At 37.7% G+C, this 18,102-nt stretch overlaps 1 protein-coding gene across 1 annotated transcript in view; it reads right to left on the bottom strand.

Annotated features, from left to right (window-relative positions):
- Hook1 (hook microtubule tethering protein 1) overlaps positions 1-18,102 on the bottom strand; it is a 60,023-nt gene that overhangs the window by 18,994 nt on the left and 22,927 nt on the right. The window contains exons 6-12 of the mRNA XM_021160006.3: positions 17,527-17,594; positions 16,569-16,631; positions 14,635-14,718; positions 12,112-12,278; positions 10,897-11,037; positions 3,228-3,429; positions 2,523-2,633 (exon numbers count right to left, since the gene is read on the bottom strand). Of these exons, the coding sequence (XP_021015665.1) occupies positions 2,523-2,633; positions 3,228-3,429; positions 10,897-11,037; positions 12,112-12,278; positions 14,635-14,718; positions 16,569-16,631; positions 17,527-17,594 (836 nt within the window). The remainder of the gene's footprint in view (positions 1-2,522; positions 2,634-3,227; positions 3,430-10,896; positions 11,038-12,111; positions 12,279-14,634; positions 14,719-16,568; positions 16,632-17,526; positions 17,595-18,102) is intronic.

The raw sequence follows: 18,102 nt of genomic DNA on the forward strand, positions 1-18,102 counted from the left end.
TTCAGAAATAAAGAAAATGAGATTTTTTTTCTTACTTAGGGCTTTTTCTTACTTGTATAAATAAAAAGGTAGAAGTTTTTTCCTTCTCTGAACAATACAACTTGGAGCTTATTTTTTTTATCCAGAATGAGTGAGTTTTTTTTGCGTTGGCACTTGTTCAATGAAATTTGCTCATGCGGGCTTTTGCCCCATCCACCAAAAATAATTATTTACATGTTCAACATATATGCATATGTAGGTATAGGTGTGTGTGTGTGTGTGTGTATAAGTATAAGTGAAACTGATGAAACACATCGTCAGGCTAGACCGGAGTGTATGTATGAATGTGTATTTTTCTTTGCATATTGTCTGCATAAGATTATTCTTTCTACATGCATGCACACATGACATTCTTTTCCTGGCTCTTAAGCATTAAGTAACTCAAAACTCCTGATCAGTGAGAAGATGTATGGAGAAAAGAACAAAAAGCCAGAACAATTGTTGCTTTACTTAATCCATTTCTGTTAAACAACAGGTTTTAATCTCAGTTTTTGGCCACAGCATGGCAAAGAATTAAGTAAGATAAATACTATTGATAGTAAGCAACCCTTACTCTCCCAAAGCCAAGTTTTGCCTCCTGAAAACCACTAACATTGTGTTCCCACTGCTGTCTTCCAGAAAGAACAAAGCCTGAGCTAAAATGTGGATGACACTGAACAAGATAATCACAAAACATGCATGCTCTAGAGAGGCCAAAAATTGCAGAGACAGCAAACTTACATAAACAGTTGCTGAGAATGATAGACAGTGGACTCGACCATACAGTACTTGGTGGCGGTAGTGGTGGCTTAATTCTGTAGATATATATTAAAGCTGTGTATGGTGGTTTATTTTAATTTTCAGTTCCACTGAACTATGTCTAGAATATCAGCAATGCACAAATAAGTGGTTGGCATGGGTGGCATTTCAGAGATGATTAGATTATGAGAGCCCTGAACCAATGAGTGGATTAATCCTTGGTATATTCACAAGACCATGATATTAGATGGTGAAGAATAGAAGCTGGAACTTAGTTGGAGGAAACATTTCTGGGGCCATGTCATTGGGAACTTGGCACTTGCTCTGGTGCCCTCTTGTGCTCCCCTCTCTATCTACCATCACCATTGGGTGAAAAAATCTATTCCTCTAAAATGTCACTGCTTTTATGATATCCAATCCTACCACAGACCTATCAAAAGAAGGAGCCATTTATGAACTAAAACTATAGTAACTGGTAAGCTCAAATATATCTTTCCTGTCTGCATATATGCCACATATCCTGTCAGAGCAAATAGCTAAATGACACCCTTGGAACAGCAGATTTGTAAAGAAGAAGAACACATTGGTAGGTTTATATATGCTAATAAACCTGTTTATGGTTCTTGCTTTAAAGTGGCTGGCTGAAAATCACCAGTTAAAAACCATGCACTAAAGCAGAGGACCTGCGACTGCTACTTCATTATCCCTCTTGACCAAAGCTAATGCGATTGAATAAAGGATGCCTGAAAATGGGGAGTTTTTCATTCCATTTTAAGTCACCATCAATTTCTACCATCAATGTCTTCTAACTTTCATCACTGAGATCTTATACTCTCTTGGTTGAGCTTAGTACTATGTATTTTATTTTGTAACTATTGTCACTGATCTTTTTTCATGATTTTTTGCAATAATCTCACTGTTAGTGCATAAAGCAGGTACTAATTTTGTCCTACAACTTTACTGAATTTCTCAATTCTAATACTTCTTTAGTATTTGATATAAGAATCATTGAGTATTGCTAAAATGTCAAACCACCCAAAATTATTCATATTCAGTGCAAACTCCATAGAAGGAATGATAGTAACATTTTCACAAAAGAATGAATGGGGAAAAGCTAGAATTCCTATGAAAGCACAAGAGATCCTGAATACCACAGCAATCCTGAACCAAGCAAACAATGAGAGCATTACAATACTTGATATTAAATCAAACCTGAGAGCCACCGCAACCAGAATCACAGTACTTGCAAAAATTGACTGGAGGAATGGAACACAACTACCATGAACAAAGCCAGTCCCTTATAGTCAACTGATTCCCCATCAAAAACAACAAAACTTACACACTGAAGAAAAAGAGGGCTGGAGAGATGGCTCAGTGGTTAAGAGTACTACTGCTCTTCTGAAGGTCCTGAGTTCAAATCCCAGCAACCACATGTAATGTGGCTCACAACCATCCGCAATGAGATCTGACCCCCTCGTCTTGTGCATCTGAAGACAGCTGCAGGGTACTTAGATATAATAATAAATAAATCTTTAAAAAAAAAGAACCTCTTAATTATTGCTGCCAAAAAAATTAATCAACCCATACTTCTGTGTACTTATATAGCAACTAAAAAGGAATTAAAAATTTAAGGCAAGGAACTAGAAAATCATTAGGAAGAAAATATGGTTAAGAATTAGGATTAGGGCTATCCAAAGCTTTAAAAAAAAAAAAAGACACATTTTGCATCAAACATTTAGGATCACCTCTTTTTCCTTGAGTAAAGTTTCATGTTTTTCTTCAAGCCTCTTCATTTCAAATGCTAGTGTATCTGCCCTTTTGGATTCAGAGGAAAGCTTTGTGTGAAGGTCCTGAACCTTTGGGCAGAAAAAAAAAAAGGGAAGAAAACAGTTCATGATACTCATAAACTTTCAGGATTGAGTAAATAAAAAGTCTGATTGGAAATAAAATGTCTAATATTAATGTCTAATTCTAAGTATTTAGAAAAATAGAACATCAAAATAAGAATTACATAAAATTCAATACAATATTACTTTAATATGCTTAATACATTTAAATTATTAGTAGTATTAATATATTTAATTTATTTAGTATAATTAAATAATATTTAAAAGTAGGTTTTACTTTAATATTTCTCTAGGTTGTTTGATAAATGTCAAAACAGAGTATTTGAAGGCAGGGCTACATTCTCTACCATTGTTTAGGCATTTGTCCAAATAAATGAAAGTTTAACAGGAAAACCTGAAGAGCTCAGTAAAAAGGTGAAGGATGCAGGAAAGTCAGATTCTTTGAGCATTCCTTAAACTACAATTGTAGAAAGAAGAAATTCATTGGAAGCAGAAAAAAAAAATATACTCGATGCTTAACTTGTGCATTATTCTGAACAAAGCAAACAAAATCACAATATTGAACTTCTAATTGCGTCAATGAGATACTCAGACATGTCTCACCTGGCGCTTATAGGTCTCTAACTGTGCACGAGCTGCGTTGGCCTTCTTCAGCTCTTCTTCCAAGCTCACAGTGTTATGCATATACATCATATTTGTCTCCTGTAAAGATTTCACCTGTTTGCGGAGGTCATTTAAATCTTGTAGCTTCTGTCGATATACCTCCACTGTTGACTCCAATTTATTTGCTTTGTCTGACGTAGCCCTACAATAATAAAACACTTTTTTTCCCAGCTCTAAAATGTATCTTCTAAACAATAACAAAAATATAGGCCTAAGTTTTGAATTCATAATTTTTACTATAAAGTCATCATATATTAAATTACTCCAAATCTGGTAGGTTGATAGACTTTTAGCACAATGTATCAAAATTTTGTACACATGATTAAACAATTCTCAGCTATCTGCAGTTCTCAGGAAAACTGGGTATACAGTTTATCAAAATGTACATGTTCTATATATGTACAAAATTGACTCAACTGACAAATTTGTCTGGTGAAGCATATTTCTTTAGAACTACATTTACTGGGTTAAAGCAAAAATTAACTGAAAAAAAAATCAAATCACTAAGTAGTAGCTATAATGACTTCTTTTCAAATGTGCATTTTAAACGGAAAAAAGTTACAAAAAATAGTAACAGATTCCTAGAAAGGAATCCACTTGCGCGGGACCTGAGACTGCATTAGTTAGGGAAGCAGAAACCGGCCTGAGTAGGACCACAGGCCTCATCCGGCCGGATCAGCGCCAGGGTAGCGGGAGCGCAGGGTTGCCTGACACCCGCCAGCTACCCACGACCCCCGCCGCAGGATTTTGGGACTGCTGGTGAGTGGAACACAGCTTCTGCTCCAATCCAATTGCGTGAGACCTGAGACTGCATTAGTTAGGGAAGCAGAAACCGGCCTGAGTAGGACCACAGGCCTCATCCGGCCGGATCAGCGCCGGGGTAGCGGGAGCGCAGGGTTGCCTGACACCCGCCAGCTACCCACGACCCCCGCCGCAGGATTTTGGGACTGCTGGTGAGTGGAACACAGCTTCTGCTCCAGTCCAATCACGCGGGACCTGAGACTGCTCTGGTTGGGGAGAGAGAAATCCGGCCTACATAGGGCCACAACCCTCTTCCGGTCAGAAAAGCACCTGGGCAGCTGGGGCGCAGGGTCAGCTGACACTCACCAGCTACCCACAACACCCACCACAGGATCTTAAGACTTCTGGAGAGTGGAACACAGCTTCTGCTCCAATCCAATTGCACGCGGGACCAGAGACTGCATTAGTTAGGGAAGCAGAAAAACGGCCTGAGTAGGACCACAGGCCTCTTCCGGCTGGACCAGCACCGGGGTACCGTCAGCTACCCACGACCCCCGCCGCAGGATTTAGAGACTGCTGGTGAGTGGAACACAGCTTCTGCTCCAATCTTTAAATAGTGACAACGATAACAACTAACCCCAGAGATTACCAGATGGCGAAAGGTAAACGTAATAATCTTACTAACAGGAACCAAGACCACTCACCATCATCAGAACCCAGCACCCCCACTTCGCCCAGTCCAGGGCACCCCAACACACCGGAAAAGCTAGACACGGATTTAAAAGCATATCTCCTGATGATAGAGGACTTCAAGAAGGACTTTAATAACACACTTAAAGAAATGCAGGAGAACACTGATAAAAAGGCAGAAGACAATAAAGAGGAAGCACAAAAATCCCTTAAAGAATTGCAGGACAACACTGCTAAAGAGTTACAAATCCTTAAAGAAAAACATGATAACATAATCAAACAGGTAGAAGTCCTTACAGAAAAACAGGAAAACACATCCAAACAGATGATGGAAATGAACAAAACCATACTAGACCTAAAAAGGGAAGTAGACACAATAAAGAAAACCCAAAATGAGGCAACACTGGAGATAGAAACCCTAGGAAAGAAATCTGGAACCATAGATACGAGCATCAGCAACAGAATACAAGAGATGGAAGAGAGAATCTCAGGTGCAGAAGATTCCATAGAGAACATCGGCACAACAATCAAGGAAAATGTAAAATGCAAAAAGATCCTAACTCAAAACATCCAAGAAATACAGGACAGAATGAGAAGACCAAACCTACGGATAATAGGAGTGGATGAGAATGAAGATTTTCAACTCAAAGGACCAGCAAACATCTTCAACAAAATTATAGAAGAAAACTTCCCAAATCTAAAGAAAGAGATGCCCATGAACATACAAGAAGCCTACAGAACTCCAAATAGACTGGACCAGAAAAGAAATACCTCCCGACACATAATAATCAGAGCAACAAATGCTCTAAATAAAGATAGAATACTAAAAGCAGTAAGAGAAAAAGGCCAAGTAACATATAAAGGCAAGCCTATCAGAATTACACCAGACTTTTCACCAGAAACTATGAAAGCCAGAAGATCCTGGACGGATGTTATACAGACACTAAAAGAACACAAATTCCAGCCCAGGCTACTATACCCAGCCAAACTCTCAATTAACATAGATGGAGAAACCAAAGTATTCCACGACAAAACCAAATTCACACATTATCTCTCCACGAATCCAGCCCTTCAAAGGATAATAACAGAAAAAAACCAATACAAGGACAGGAACCACACCCTAGAAACAACAAGAAGGTAATCCCCTCAACAAACCTAAAAGAAGACAGCCACAAGAACAAAATGCCAACTTTAACATCAAAAATAACAGGAAACAACAATTACTTTTCCTTAATATCTCTTAATATCAATGGACTCAACTCCCCGATAAAAAGACATAGACTAACAAACTGGCTACACAAACAAGACCCAACATTTTGCTGCTTACAGGAAACTCATCTCAGAGAAAAGGATAGACACTACCTCAGAATGAAAGGCTGGAAAACAATTTTCCAAGCAAATGGCATGAAGAAACAAGCTGGAGTAGCCATTCTAATATCTGATAAGATTGACTTCCAACCCAAAGTCATTAAAAAAGACAGGGAGGGACACTTCATACTCATCAAAGGTAAAATCCTCCAAGAGGAACTATCAATCCTGAATATCTATGCTCCAAATACAAAGGCAGCCACATTCATTAAAGAAACTTTAGTAAAGCTCAAAGCACACATTGCACCTCATACAATAATAGTGGGAGACTTCAACACACCACTTTCACCAATGGACAGATCATGGAAACAGAAACTAAACAGGGACACAGTGAAACTAACAGAAATTATGAATCAAATGGATCTGGCAGATATCTACAGAACATTCTATCCTAAAACAAAAGGATATACCTTCTTCTCAGCACCTCATGGTACCTTCTCCAAAATTGACCACATAATTGGTCACAAAACAGGCCTCAACAGATATAAAAATATTGAAATTGTCCCATGCATCCTATCAGATCACCATGGACTAAGGCTGATCTTCAATAACAAAATAAATAATAGAAAGCCAACCTTCACGTGGAAACTGAACAACACTCTTCTCAATGATACCTTGGTCAAGGAAGGAATAAAGAAAGAAATTAAGGACTTTTTAGAGTTCAATGAAAATGAAGCCACAACATACCCAAACTTATGGGACGCAATGAAAGCATTTCTAAGAGGAAAACTCATAGCTCTGAGTGCCTCCAAAAAGAAACTAGAGAGCGCACACATTAGAAGCTTGACAACACACCTAAAAGCTCTAGAACAAAAGGAAGCAAATTCACCCAAGAGGGTTAGAAGGCAGGAAATAATCAAACTCAGGGGTGAAATCAACCAAGTGGAAACAAGAAAAACTATTCAAAGAATCAACCAATCAAGGAGCTGGTTCTTTGAGAAAATCAACAAGATAGATAAACCCTTAGCCAGACTCACTAGAGGACACAGGGAAAGCATCCTAATTAACAAAATCAGAAATGAAAAAGGAGACATAACAACAGATCCTGAAGACATCCAAAACACCATCAGATCCTTCTACCAAAGGCTATACTCAACAAAACTGGAGAACCTGGATGAAATGGACAAGTTCCTAGACAGATACCAGGTACCAAAGCTGAATCAAGATCAGGTTAATGATCCAAACAGCCCTATATCCCCCAAAGAAATAGAAGCAGTCATTAATAGTCTCCCAACTAAAAAAAGCCCAGGACCAGATGGGTTTAGTGCAGAGTTCTATCAGACCTTCAAAGAAGATCTAATCCCAGTTCTTCACAAACTATTCCACTAATAGAAACAGAAGGTACTCTACCCAACTCATTCTATGAAGCCACAATTACTCTGATACCTAAACCACAAAAAGACCCAACAAAGATAGAAAACTTCAGACCAATATCCCTTATGAATATTGATGCAAAAATCCTCAATAAAGTTCTTGCTAACCGAATCCAAGAACACATCAAAACAATCATCCATCCTGACCAAGTAGGTTTCATCCCAGGGATGCAGGGATGGTTCAATATACGGAAATCCATCAACGTAATCCAGTATATAAACAAACTCAAAGACAAAAACCACATGGTCATCTCCTTAGATGCGGAAAAAGCATTTGACAAGATCCAACACCCATTCATGATAAAAGTCTTGGAAAGATCAGGAATTCAAGGCCCATACCTAAACATGATAAAAGCAATCTACAGCAAACCAGTAGCCAACATCAAAGTAAATGGTGAGAAGCTTGAAGCAATCCCTCTAAAATCAGGGACTAGACAAGGCTGTCCACTTTCTCCATACCTATTCAACATTGTACTTGAAGTCCTAGCCAGAGCAATTCGACAACAAAAGGAGATCAAAGGGATACAAATTGGAAAAGATGAAGTCAAAATATCACTTTTTGCAGATGATATGATAGTATATATAAGTGACCCTAAAAATTCCACCAGAGAACTCCTAAGCCTGATAAACAGCTTCGGTGAAGTAGCTGGATATAAAATTAACTCAAACAAATCAATGGCCTTTCTCTACACAAAGAATAAACAGGCTGAGAAAGAAATTAGGGAAACAACACCCTTCTCAATAGTCACAAATAATATAAAATATCTTGGCGTGACTCTAACTAAGGAAGTGAAAGATCTGTATAATAAAAACTTCAAGTCTCTGAAGAAAGAAATTATAGAAGATCTCAGAAGATGGAAAGATCTCCCATGCTCATGGATTGGCAGGATCAACATTGTAAAAATGGCTATCTTGCCAAAAGCAATCTACAGATTCAATGCAATCCCCATCAAAATTCCAACTCAATTCTTCAACGAATTAGAAAGTGCAATCTGCAAATTCATCTGGAATAACAAAAAACCTAGGATAGCAAAAACTCTCCTCAAGGATAAAAGAACCTCTGGTGGAATCACCATGCCGGACCTAAAGCTCTACTACAGAGCAATTGTGATAAAAACTGCATGGTACTGGTATAGTGACAGACAAATAGACCAATGGAATAGAATTGAAGACCCAGAAATGAATCCACACACCTATGGTCACTTGATCTTCGACAAGGGAGCTAAAAACATCCAGTGGAAGAAAGACAGCATTTTCAACAAATGGTGCTGGCACAACTGGTTGTTAACATGTAGAAGAATGCGAATCGATCCATTCCTATCTCCTTGTACTAAGGTCAAGTCTAAGTGGATCAAGGAACTTCACATAAAACCAGAGACACTGAAACTTATAGAGGAGAAAGTGGGGAAAAGCCTTGAAGATATGGGCACAGGGGAAAAATTCCTGAATCGAACAGTAATGGCTTGTGCTGTAAGATCGAGAATTGACAAGTGGGACCTCATGAAACTACAAAGCTTCTGCAAGGCTAAAGACACCATCAATAAGACAAAAAAACCACCAACAGATTGGGAAAGGATCTTCACCTATCCTAAATCAGATAAGGGACTAATATCCAATATATATAAAGAACTCAAGAAGGTGGACTCCAGAAAGTCAAATAACCCCATTAAAAAATGGGGCTCAGAACTGAACAAAGAATTCTCACCTGAGGAATACCGAATGGCAGAGAAGCACCTGAAAAAATGTTCAACATCCTTAATCATCAGGGAAATGCAAATCAAAACAACCCTGAGATTCCACCTCACACCAGTCAGAATGGCTAAGATCAAAAATTCAGGTGACAGCAGATGCTGGCGAGGATGTGGAGAAAGTGGAACACTCCTCCATTGTTGGTGGGATTGCAAGCTTGTACAACCACTCTGGAAATCAGTCTGGCGGTTCCTCAGAAAATTGGACATAGTACTACCGGAGGATCCAGCAATACCTCTCCTGGGCATATATCCAGAAGATGTCCCAACTGGTAAAAAGGACACATGCTCCACTATGTTCATAGCAGCCCTATTTATAATAGCCAGAAGCTGGAAAGAACCCAGATGTCCCTCAACAGAGGAATGGATACAGAAATTATGGTACATTTACACAATGGAGTACTACTCAGCTATTAAAAAGAATGAATTTATGAAATTCCTAGCCAAATGGATGGACCTGGAGGGCATCATCTTGAGTGAAGTAACACAATCACAAAAGATCTCACACAATATGTATTCATTGATAAGTGGATATTAGCCCAAAACTTAGGATACCCAAGATATAAGATACAATTTGATAAACGCATGAAACTCAAGAAGAATGAAGACCAAAGTGTGGACATTGTGCACCTTCTTAGAATTGGGAACAAAACACCCAGGGAAGGAGTTACAGAGACAAAGTTCGTAGCTGTGATGAAAGAATGGACCATTTAGAGACTGCTGTATCCAGGGATCCGTCCCATAATCAGCTTCTAAACGCTGACACCATTGCATACACTAGTAAGATCTTGCTGAAAGGACCCAAATATAGCTGTCTCTTGTGAGACGATGCCGGGGCCTAGCAAACACAGGAGTGGATGTTCACAGTCAGCTATTGGATGTATCACAGGGCTCCCAATGGAGAAGCTAGAGAAAGTACCCAAGGAGCTAAAGGGATCTGCAACCCTATTGTTGGAACAACATGATGTACTAACCAGAACCCTGGAGCTCTTGTCTCTAGCTGCATATGTATCGAAAGATGGCCTAGTCGGCCATCAATGGAAAGAGAGGCCCATTGGACTTGCAAACTTTATATGCCCCAATATAGGGGAATGCCAGGGCCAAAAGAATGGGAATGGGTGGGTAGGGAAGTGGGGGGCGCTATGGGGGACTTTTGGGATAGTATTGGAAATGTAATTGAGGAAAATATGTAATAAAAATATTAAAAAAAAAAAAAAAAAAAAAAAAGATTCCTAGAAAGATGGCCCAGTGGCTGAAGGTGCTCCCCTCCAGCCTGACATCTAACTAAGTTTGGTCACCAGAACCTACATGGGGGAGGAGAGTCAATTCCTACAAGGTATTCTCCCAAATATATCATAGACAGCCAGTAAGCATACATTTTATATCTCACTGACAATCCTTCCTGAAAAGAACATTAGAATTACCTACGCTTAATTCCCAAAATGTGATACTGTATCATTTACAAAACTCTAAGAAAGTATTATCATTTAGGGTTTATGGATTCTGATCTGAAACTGTCCTAACAAGAACTAAACAAATTATCTTTAAACTGTAGTTCTAATTAATGAGCACAGAAGATGACCCAGAAGTCTCAATTAAGTGATCACTGATCAATACACAGGGATGATATTAAGAGCTCTGATAAAACTGCAAATCACTCAAATTATTTGAACAATAACTTAGAAGTACCTAAGAACATCTATCTCATCTTTTAGGGCTCTGGTCTCTTCAGCAAGGCTCGTCAGCTCATCATTCCTGTGCTGAAATTCAATCAGTTGCTTTTCAAGTTCCTCACAGTGAACACGGTAATCATCTTTTGCAGCTTCAAGCCTTAAAAGAAGAAAGCAAATACAGTTTCATATAGTTTCCATCCTTTCTCTTCACACTATATGAAGTTGGTAGGACATAGATAAATTCCACATTCAAAAGAGGAAAAATTTAAAAAAAAAGAAAGGTAACTCATGGCTGTTAATATTGAAACAACTGAAACGTAAATGGTGCTCTGGGTTTTCACTTTACCTCTATATCAGTTTTTAACAGAAATTTTAATTGGTAAACATAAAGAAAAAGCATAGCTAGTAATTACTGTTTAAATGCATAACATGTGCGGAGTAAATATTAAATCTTAGCAGAATGACAAATTAAGAACAATTAGTCTAAGGCATATTGCTGTGTCAGAAAGAAAGTACTAAAACGATGACATTTAAAGGAAACAAAGATCTACTTGGCCAAATCTAGGAGAGTAGAGCATCAAAATAAAATGAGAGCAACAGACCAGACTCAGAATCCACTAAGCACGAACCAGTTAGCAAAACATCCTGGACTCAATTTTGATAGGGAAGAATTATAAAGAAATTGAGACTAATTGAATTTGGAAATTTACATAAGAGCACCTTGTCAATGAAAAAACCTCCAAATTATCATTATCATGTAGTGGTTTACTGTTTTTAAGAAACACGTGCTGAAGCTTAAAGGAGCTAAGAATCTGCATTTCACTAAAAATTTGAATACCGACTGGCACAAGGCTCAGTAGTCATCGGAAACAACCAAAGTTTTACTAAAGATAAGAGCTTTGAATGTTTATTTCAAAGAGCAAAGTATTTTTTATCTTAAGATCTGCATTCTTTTATTTAGAATTTACTTCTATTGAGGCACTCTCTCTAAGACCTTAAGACCCCTCCTCTGAACTCTTACTGCCTCTGGCCAACATCTGGCTTATAACTCTGAATGCCTTTATTTTAATGTACATATCCTACCTGCTTAACCTGACTGAACCTTGTGAGGAAGGCCCCACTGACATTTGGCATTTTTGTTAGATGTACTTTACTGAAGTCCTAAGCATGTATAGTTCTCATTGATGTTTATGATGTTTAAAAACTCAACAATTTCTACTGAAATTACTACCTATAGTTTTCTTCTTGTAATTGTTCTAGTTGTAGCTGTACGTGAAAATATTTCTTTGCAACCATTGTATTTGGATCATCAAAAGAGCCATCCAACTGGTCAAGCTTTTCATTCATCATCTCATTCTCAGAGACCAGTGAATTCTTCTCATCCTGAAGTGCAGTCACCTAAGAGACAAACATAAGAGAAAAATAACCATTGAAGAGATGGGAGTTCTGCATTCTAATTCTGACGGAGGAATGAACACTTTGAGTAACAGATGAGATTATTTAAAGGATTCTGTCAACACTAAAATTCTGATTATAGGGGACTTTAGATCAAACAAGGGAAATAAATCAATGTTTCTAAATCTAAATTTAAAGTAAAGATACAATTTGTGATCTAAGCTAATTTTCAGAATGTAATTATTTTCCTCAACCTAAGCTTTCATTTTAGGTTCACAGTAGGAAAAAAAAATGTGTGTGTGTATGTGTGTGTGTGTATCTATATCTATCTATCTATCTATCTATCTAGATACACACACACATACATATATATATATACACATACATATATATACACATACATATATATACACACATATATACACATACATATATATACACATATATATACACATACATATATATACACATACACACACACATATACACACACACACACACACACAAACACATATATATTTATTTACACCAATGTACTACGGGTGAACATCCCACTGAGTACAGATGCTTAGAGGCCACCTCCCCTTCTCCTACTTCTCCATAGGCTCTAAGGATTGAACTCAGGTCCCCAAGCTTTACTGACTGAGTCCTCTCTCACAGCTTCCTTGACTTCATTCTATTCCTTCATTGGCAGCCTCCCCATTGTTTTTCCTCAATGGAGTTCCTGAACTAATTCCTGTTTTGGGCCTACCTAATGTATGAATCTTACTTTAAAATTCAAACAGTGCTCAGTATGCTTTTTAACATATACAAATGAGGACTATAGATAGGCCGAGAACATGGCACTAGAAGAACAACTTTAAAAGCAACTTTCTGTTCTAAAGTCAATGTATTTAGTCATATTTGTCACATAGTTCAGTGACTATATGGGGTGCAGGTGTTATTCTGATATAAACACTGTGGGGTCAAAGAATACAGGTCGAGGACTTCTACTCTGAACATTTAAGATTTGGGGAGATTAGCATATACACAGTAAGATACTTGACAGAATAATAGCATACCACTAGCCTATGCTTGGGTTGAGTAGCAAGCATGATAGCACCACGAGAAGCCACAGAAACACTTAAATAGCAATGTACACATTGATCTACCACAACTGCTAATTACAGTGATGCTGTGTTATCATCACATGCTCTTTTCTGATTATTTCAATCTTGTTTTTAAGAGGAAACACCAGAACCAGAAACATCTGAGATAGCAGGTAGTGGGTCCTCACTGAGATAAGGAGGCACACTGCTGGGTGGCTTTCCATATGTTCCCTCCAGAGTCATATGTTTCTCTGATTTTATTAACAGACATGAGTTTGTATCATGGTACAAAGCATACGCAGCTTACATTCTTCACATAGGCCATTTCATGTACTTTTTTGCAATATTAACATCTTTATCCCTATTATCATAATCACCTTGACTCAGAAATGTTGCCACTCTTTTACCATCAGTCAATAAATGAATAAATAGAGCCTCGTTGTAGACAGTAAAAGCATCTAGGAGTATGGAGCAGTACCTCAGTGGCACAGAACCTGAGAGGCATAGAATGCACTTACAGAAACATGGTTTTATTACTCAGCAGAGGAAAATATACACATACATATACATACATACACAGACAGACAAATACATGCACATACGTGAGCATACACACACACCACGATGCTCACTTTTCCTGGTTTACTGATGATCAACAAGGTTAATTTTTATATGTGTAAGAGAAGACAAACTTCCTTGAGAAAGGAAAACCCTTCATGTTACTACTATGTTCATATCAATACTAAATACATCCAAGTTCCATCTCTAGAACACATGGATATAGCTGCAGGCCAGTTTTGCCATAGCTGAACAACTGTCTTTACTCAGTCGGCCCCAATATTTGATCATACCATATTTGCTTAATACAGGAATTATTTAACAAATAAACATGACACTACACAAACACACATACAAATGAACCAGAGAGAATATACACTCTATTAGCAGGCCACGCATTACTTGATACAACTTTAAATTATTACATTTAATATTCAAAACCTATTATAGCATAAATAAATTGAAATTCCAATCTTGCAACATACAAAACTGAATCCTCATTCTGAAATTCTCCAATTAATATAATACTTTTCTCAAAGAATAATCAAGCCAACAATATTCAAAACAGAAAAAATATTTATAAACCTTCTGTTTAAATGTTAAGGAGTCATTTTGATATCTCTTCCATGAAATGAAAGCCAACCTTCAGAGCATGTTGGTAGTTTTAATTATTTACAGAGACCTCTTCTCCACTCAGGTTTCTCTGTCCATACCTGCATATCCAGTTCCTGGCACCTCTGCTTCAGCTCTTCCTTTTCTGCTATGGCCTCCTGAAGCTCTTCTAAAGCCCTTTTAAGCTGAAATCAAAAACATAATTCTCAATAGACCATGCTGAGCAAATCAGAATAATAAATCCTTCTGTCAACACATATATTAGACGTTTAAAATTCACCTTTTAACTAATGAGTCTTCATGTGTTGCCTTGTGACATTTAATAATTAAAGATAAGGTCTCACAAAAATATAATTTTATGAAAAAAAATGAGAATACTTTAAAGGTTATTAGATTGTATTTTTAATGTCATTACAGAGAGTATGTTTTAAAAACAGTATGCTTATATTTAAACAAAATTCCTATCAAAAAAAAAAAAAAAAGAAAGAAATACTCTTTAGATGCCTACTGGGCTCAGGATCAGGTGTAGTGAGAAGCAGGAAAGAGGTTCGGATAGCCAGGAGAACAAACGGCAATCAGTGGCTGGGAATGGTGGGGACATCTATAGAACATGCCAGAGTTCTAAGATGGGAAGGCTCCCAGTCTATGGGGGTGACTTTAGCTTAGAATCCTAGCAGTAGGGATGAAGTGGCCACCTCCTGTAGCCAGGCAGAACCCCCAGTGGAGGGATAGAGACAACAATTCGCACACAAAACTTTCAACCCAAAATTTGTTCTACCTACAAGAAATGTAGGGACCAAGAGGGAGCAGAGACTGAGGGATCAGCCAATCAATAACTGGTCCAACTTGAGACCCATTTCATGGGCAAGCACCAATTCCTGACACTATTAATGATACTCTTTTTATGCTTGCAGACAGGAATTTAGCATAACTGCCCTCTAAGAGGCTCCACCCAGCAGCTAACTAAAGCAGATGCAGAGACGTACAGCCAAACATTAGATGGAACTCGGGGAGTATTATGAAAGATTTGGGGGAAGAACTGAGGGCCCTGGGAGGGATAGGAACTCCACAGGAAGACCAACAGAGTCAACTAACCTAGGCCCTTGAAGGATCTCAGAGACTGCACCACCAACCAAAGAGTAATCATGGGCTGAACCTAGAATTCCATACGTATGTAGCAGATGTGCAACTCAATCTTCACGTGACTCCCCCAGTAACTGGAGTGGGGGCTGTCACTAAACCTGCTGTATGTAAATCCCATTCCCTTGTCTGGCCTCAGTGGGAGAGGATGTGCCTAGCCCTATAGAGATTTGATGTGCCAAGATGGGAAGGTACACAGGGGGAGCTATCACCCTTCTCAAAAGGAGAAAGGGAGGGGCTTGAGGAAGGAAGTATGTTAGGGGAGAACCAGAAGAAGGGGATTCAGTGATAGGGTTGTAAAGTAAATAAATAAAGGGGAGGAAAAGATGCCTAATATTACCCATGGGGGAGGGGAAACTGGATGTCTATAAAAGAAATACCTAAAAATGCTTTTGGCCTCTCCTATTATTCTTTCTCTAGACCACCTAGATTAGGTTATATATAGGGAGAAGGGTCATTTTCCCTAGTGAAAAATGCTATCATAGGATCCTGAGTCTTTGAGCTCTTTCTTCAATCTCAGACAAAAAGATAGAAATTGTGTGTGTGTATGTGTGTTTGCATGTGCACGTGAGTGTGTTAATACTGAAACCATAAAACTTTTGCAGATTTTTAAAAATTATCTATTTCTTAGTGGTATAACCACATAGAATGGGCCACATCAAGGGTCAGATAGAATATTTAGTGCCATCGTCTCTTGAGTATGATAATGGAAAACAGTAAAAGCTATCACTACTAACATTCATTAGCAAATACATATTAATATCCAAGTGTGATCTTATAGTAAATCAGATTCAGTTCCACAGAAGGGAATACCATAAGTCTTGTAAAATAACTGGTAGAGGAATTGGAATCCTGTCAACACTGTCAACTGTCCCCTCATGCAATGAAGTCTTACCTGCTGTTCTAATTCTCCCACCGTGTCACTTGCAGGAGAGATCACTATTTCTTTACTCATCAGCTAGGAAAATGAAAATAGCAAAGTTAAATACTCTAGTGCAATGTTTAGAAAATCTATTTACATGAAAGTAAATTGATTTATATTTAGCTTTCTCTTGCCTTAATGATCCTTAGAACATTAATCAAGTAAAAATTTTATTAGAGATAGAACCAAATAAGAATATTTGAGGATATAAGTGATAAGATTAAGAATAAATTACACTGTAAGCTTTTGGGGACATATTAACACAAATTGCTTTTAAATGGACGATTGTTTCATTTCTTTTAACTCTTTCTTTTCCTAGTCAGGATTCTCATGAGGTAGACTAAGCTGGTTTCAAGCTTGTGACCTTTCTGTAATGTTAGGACTACAGGGTGTACTGTCATGCCCCTCATAAATATGATTCAACTCAAGTCATATATTAACACTTTTCACCCAAGATTTCTAACCAAGAGTAAGAGCCAATACTAAACCCCAAGAAATTGGTATACCTTCTCTATGTCTGATATAATCACAGTCTTAGATTTAGGTTATTTGGCTCCAAAATCTAAGTTTTCACAAGTCTCAAGTTCTAAATGTACCCGATCCAGATCTATGAGTTTGTCAGGAACACTGTTCTAGCTGGCAGGAAGATAGGAAATGGAAAGTTCCACATGCAGCAGAGTTCATGACTGTTCTTATTAATGGAAGGGACTGGAAAGTACTTTCAGGATCCAGGGACTCCTGGGTTTGGTGCTGAGCTCCAAAATAAAATAAAAGTGCTTTGAAATATTAAATATCAACTGGTTTTTAGAATTAGGGGTTCTAAACTGAACTTGAAGGGTTTTAACTTATTTCTAATTGTTAAAAACTTACATGAAGTATTACAAAATTTGGTTCAGGGTCTTCATACTCATATGAACATGGTATCACTTACCTCCTGAATTGCAGTCATGACCACATGTTGAACAGATTCTTCCAGGGTCATTATATTTTTAATATGTTCTATAATTTAAAATATTAATTTTGTAATAAAAATCTGTTCTATATAATTTCTTAACTACTAAATAATCAAAGTATGAAAATTATATACCAATAAATGATTTTTCATGCAAAAATACTAATTCACTAACATGGCTATTAAAAGCAAGATGAAAATATTTACCTTAGTAATTGAAATTTTTGGTCATAAAAGAAACCCTTTAGTTTTTTGGTAAAAGAAAACACTACTGGAATTCATATTAGAACTATTAATAGTATTCTCCAACTTTAGATCTAGAATCTTTTGTTGTACCATTTGTATTCCAGGAAAGCTTTCAAAGATACATATGCAGTCTTCTGCAACATCTGGTTGGCATCCATTAATACAAGATATTAAAGCTTTCCACAAACATACACAGTATGTAAGGGTGATTCACTCAGATAGAAAATGAGGATCTTGACTGGAGAGATGGCTCAGTGGTTAAGAGCACTGTCTGCTCTTCCAGAGATCCTAAGTCCGATTCCCAGAAAC

The sequence above is a fragment of the Mus caroli genome, unplaced genomic scaffold (assembly GCF_978045245.1).
Source record: "Mus caroli unplaced genomic scaffold, Mus_caroli_1 scaffold_6, whole genome shotgun sequence".
NCBI lineage: Eukaryota > Metazoa > Chordata > Mammalia > Rodentia > Muridae > Mus > Mus caroli.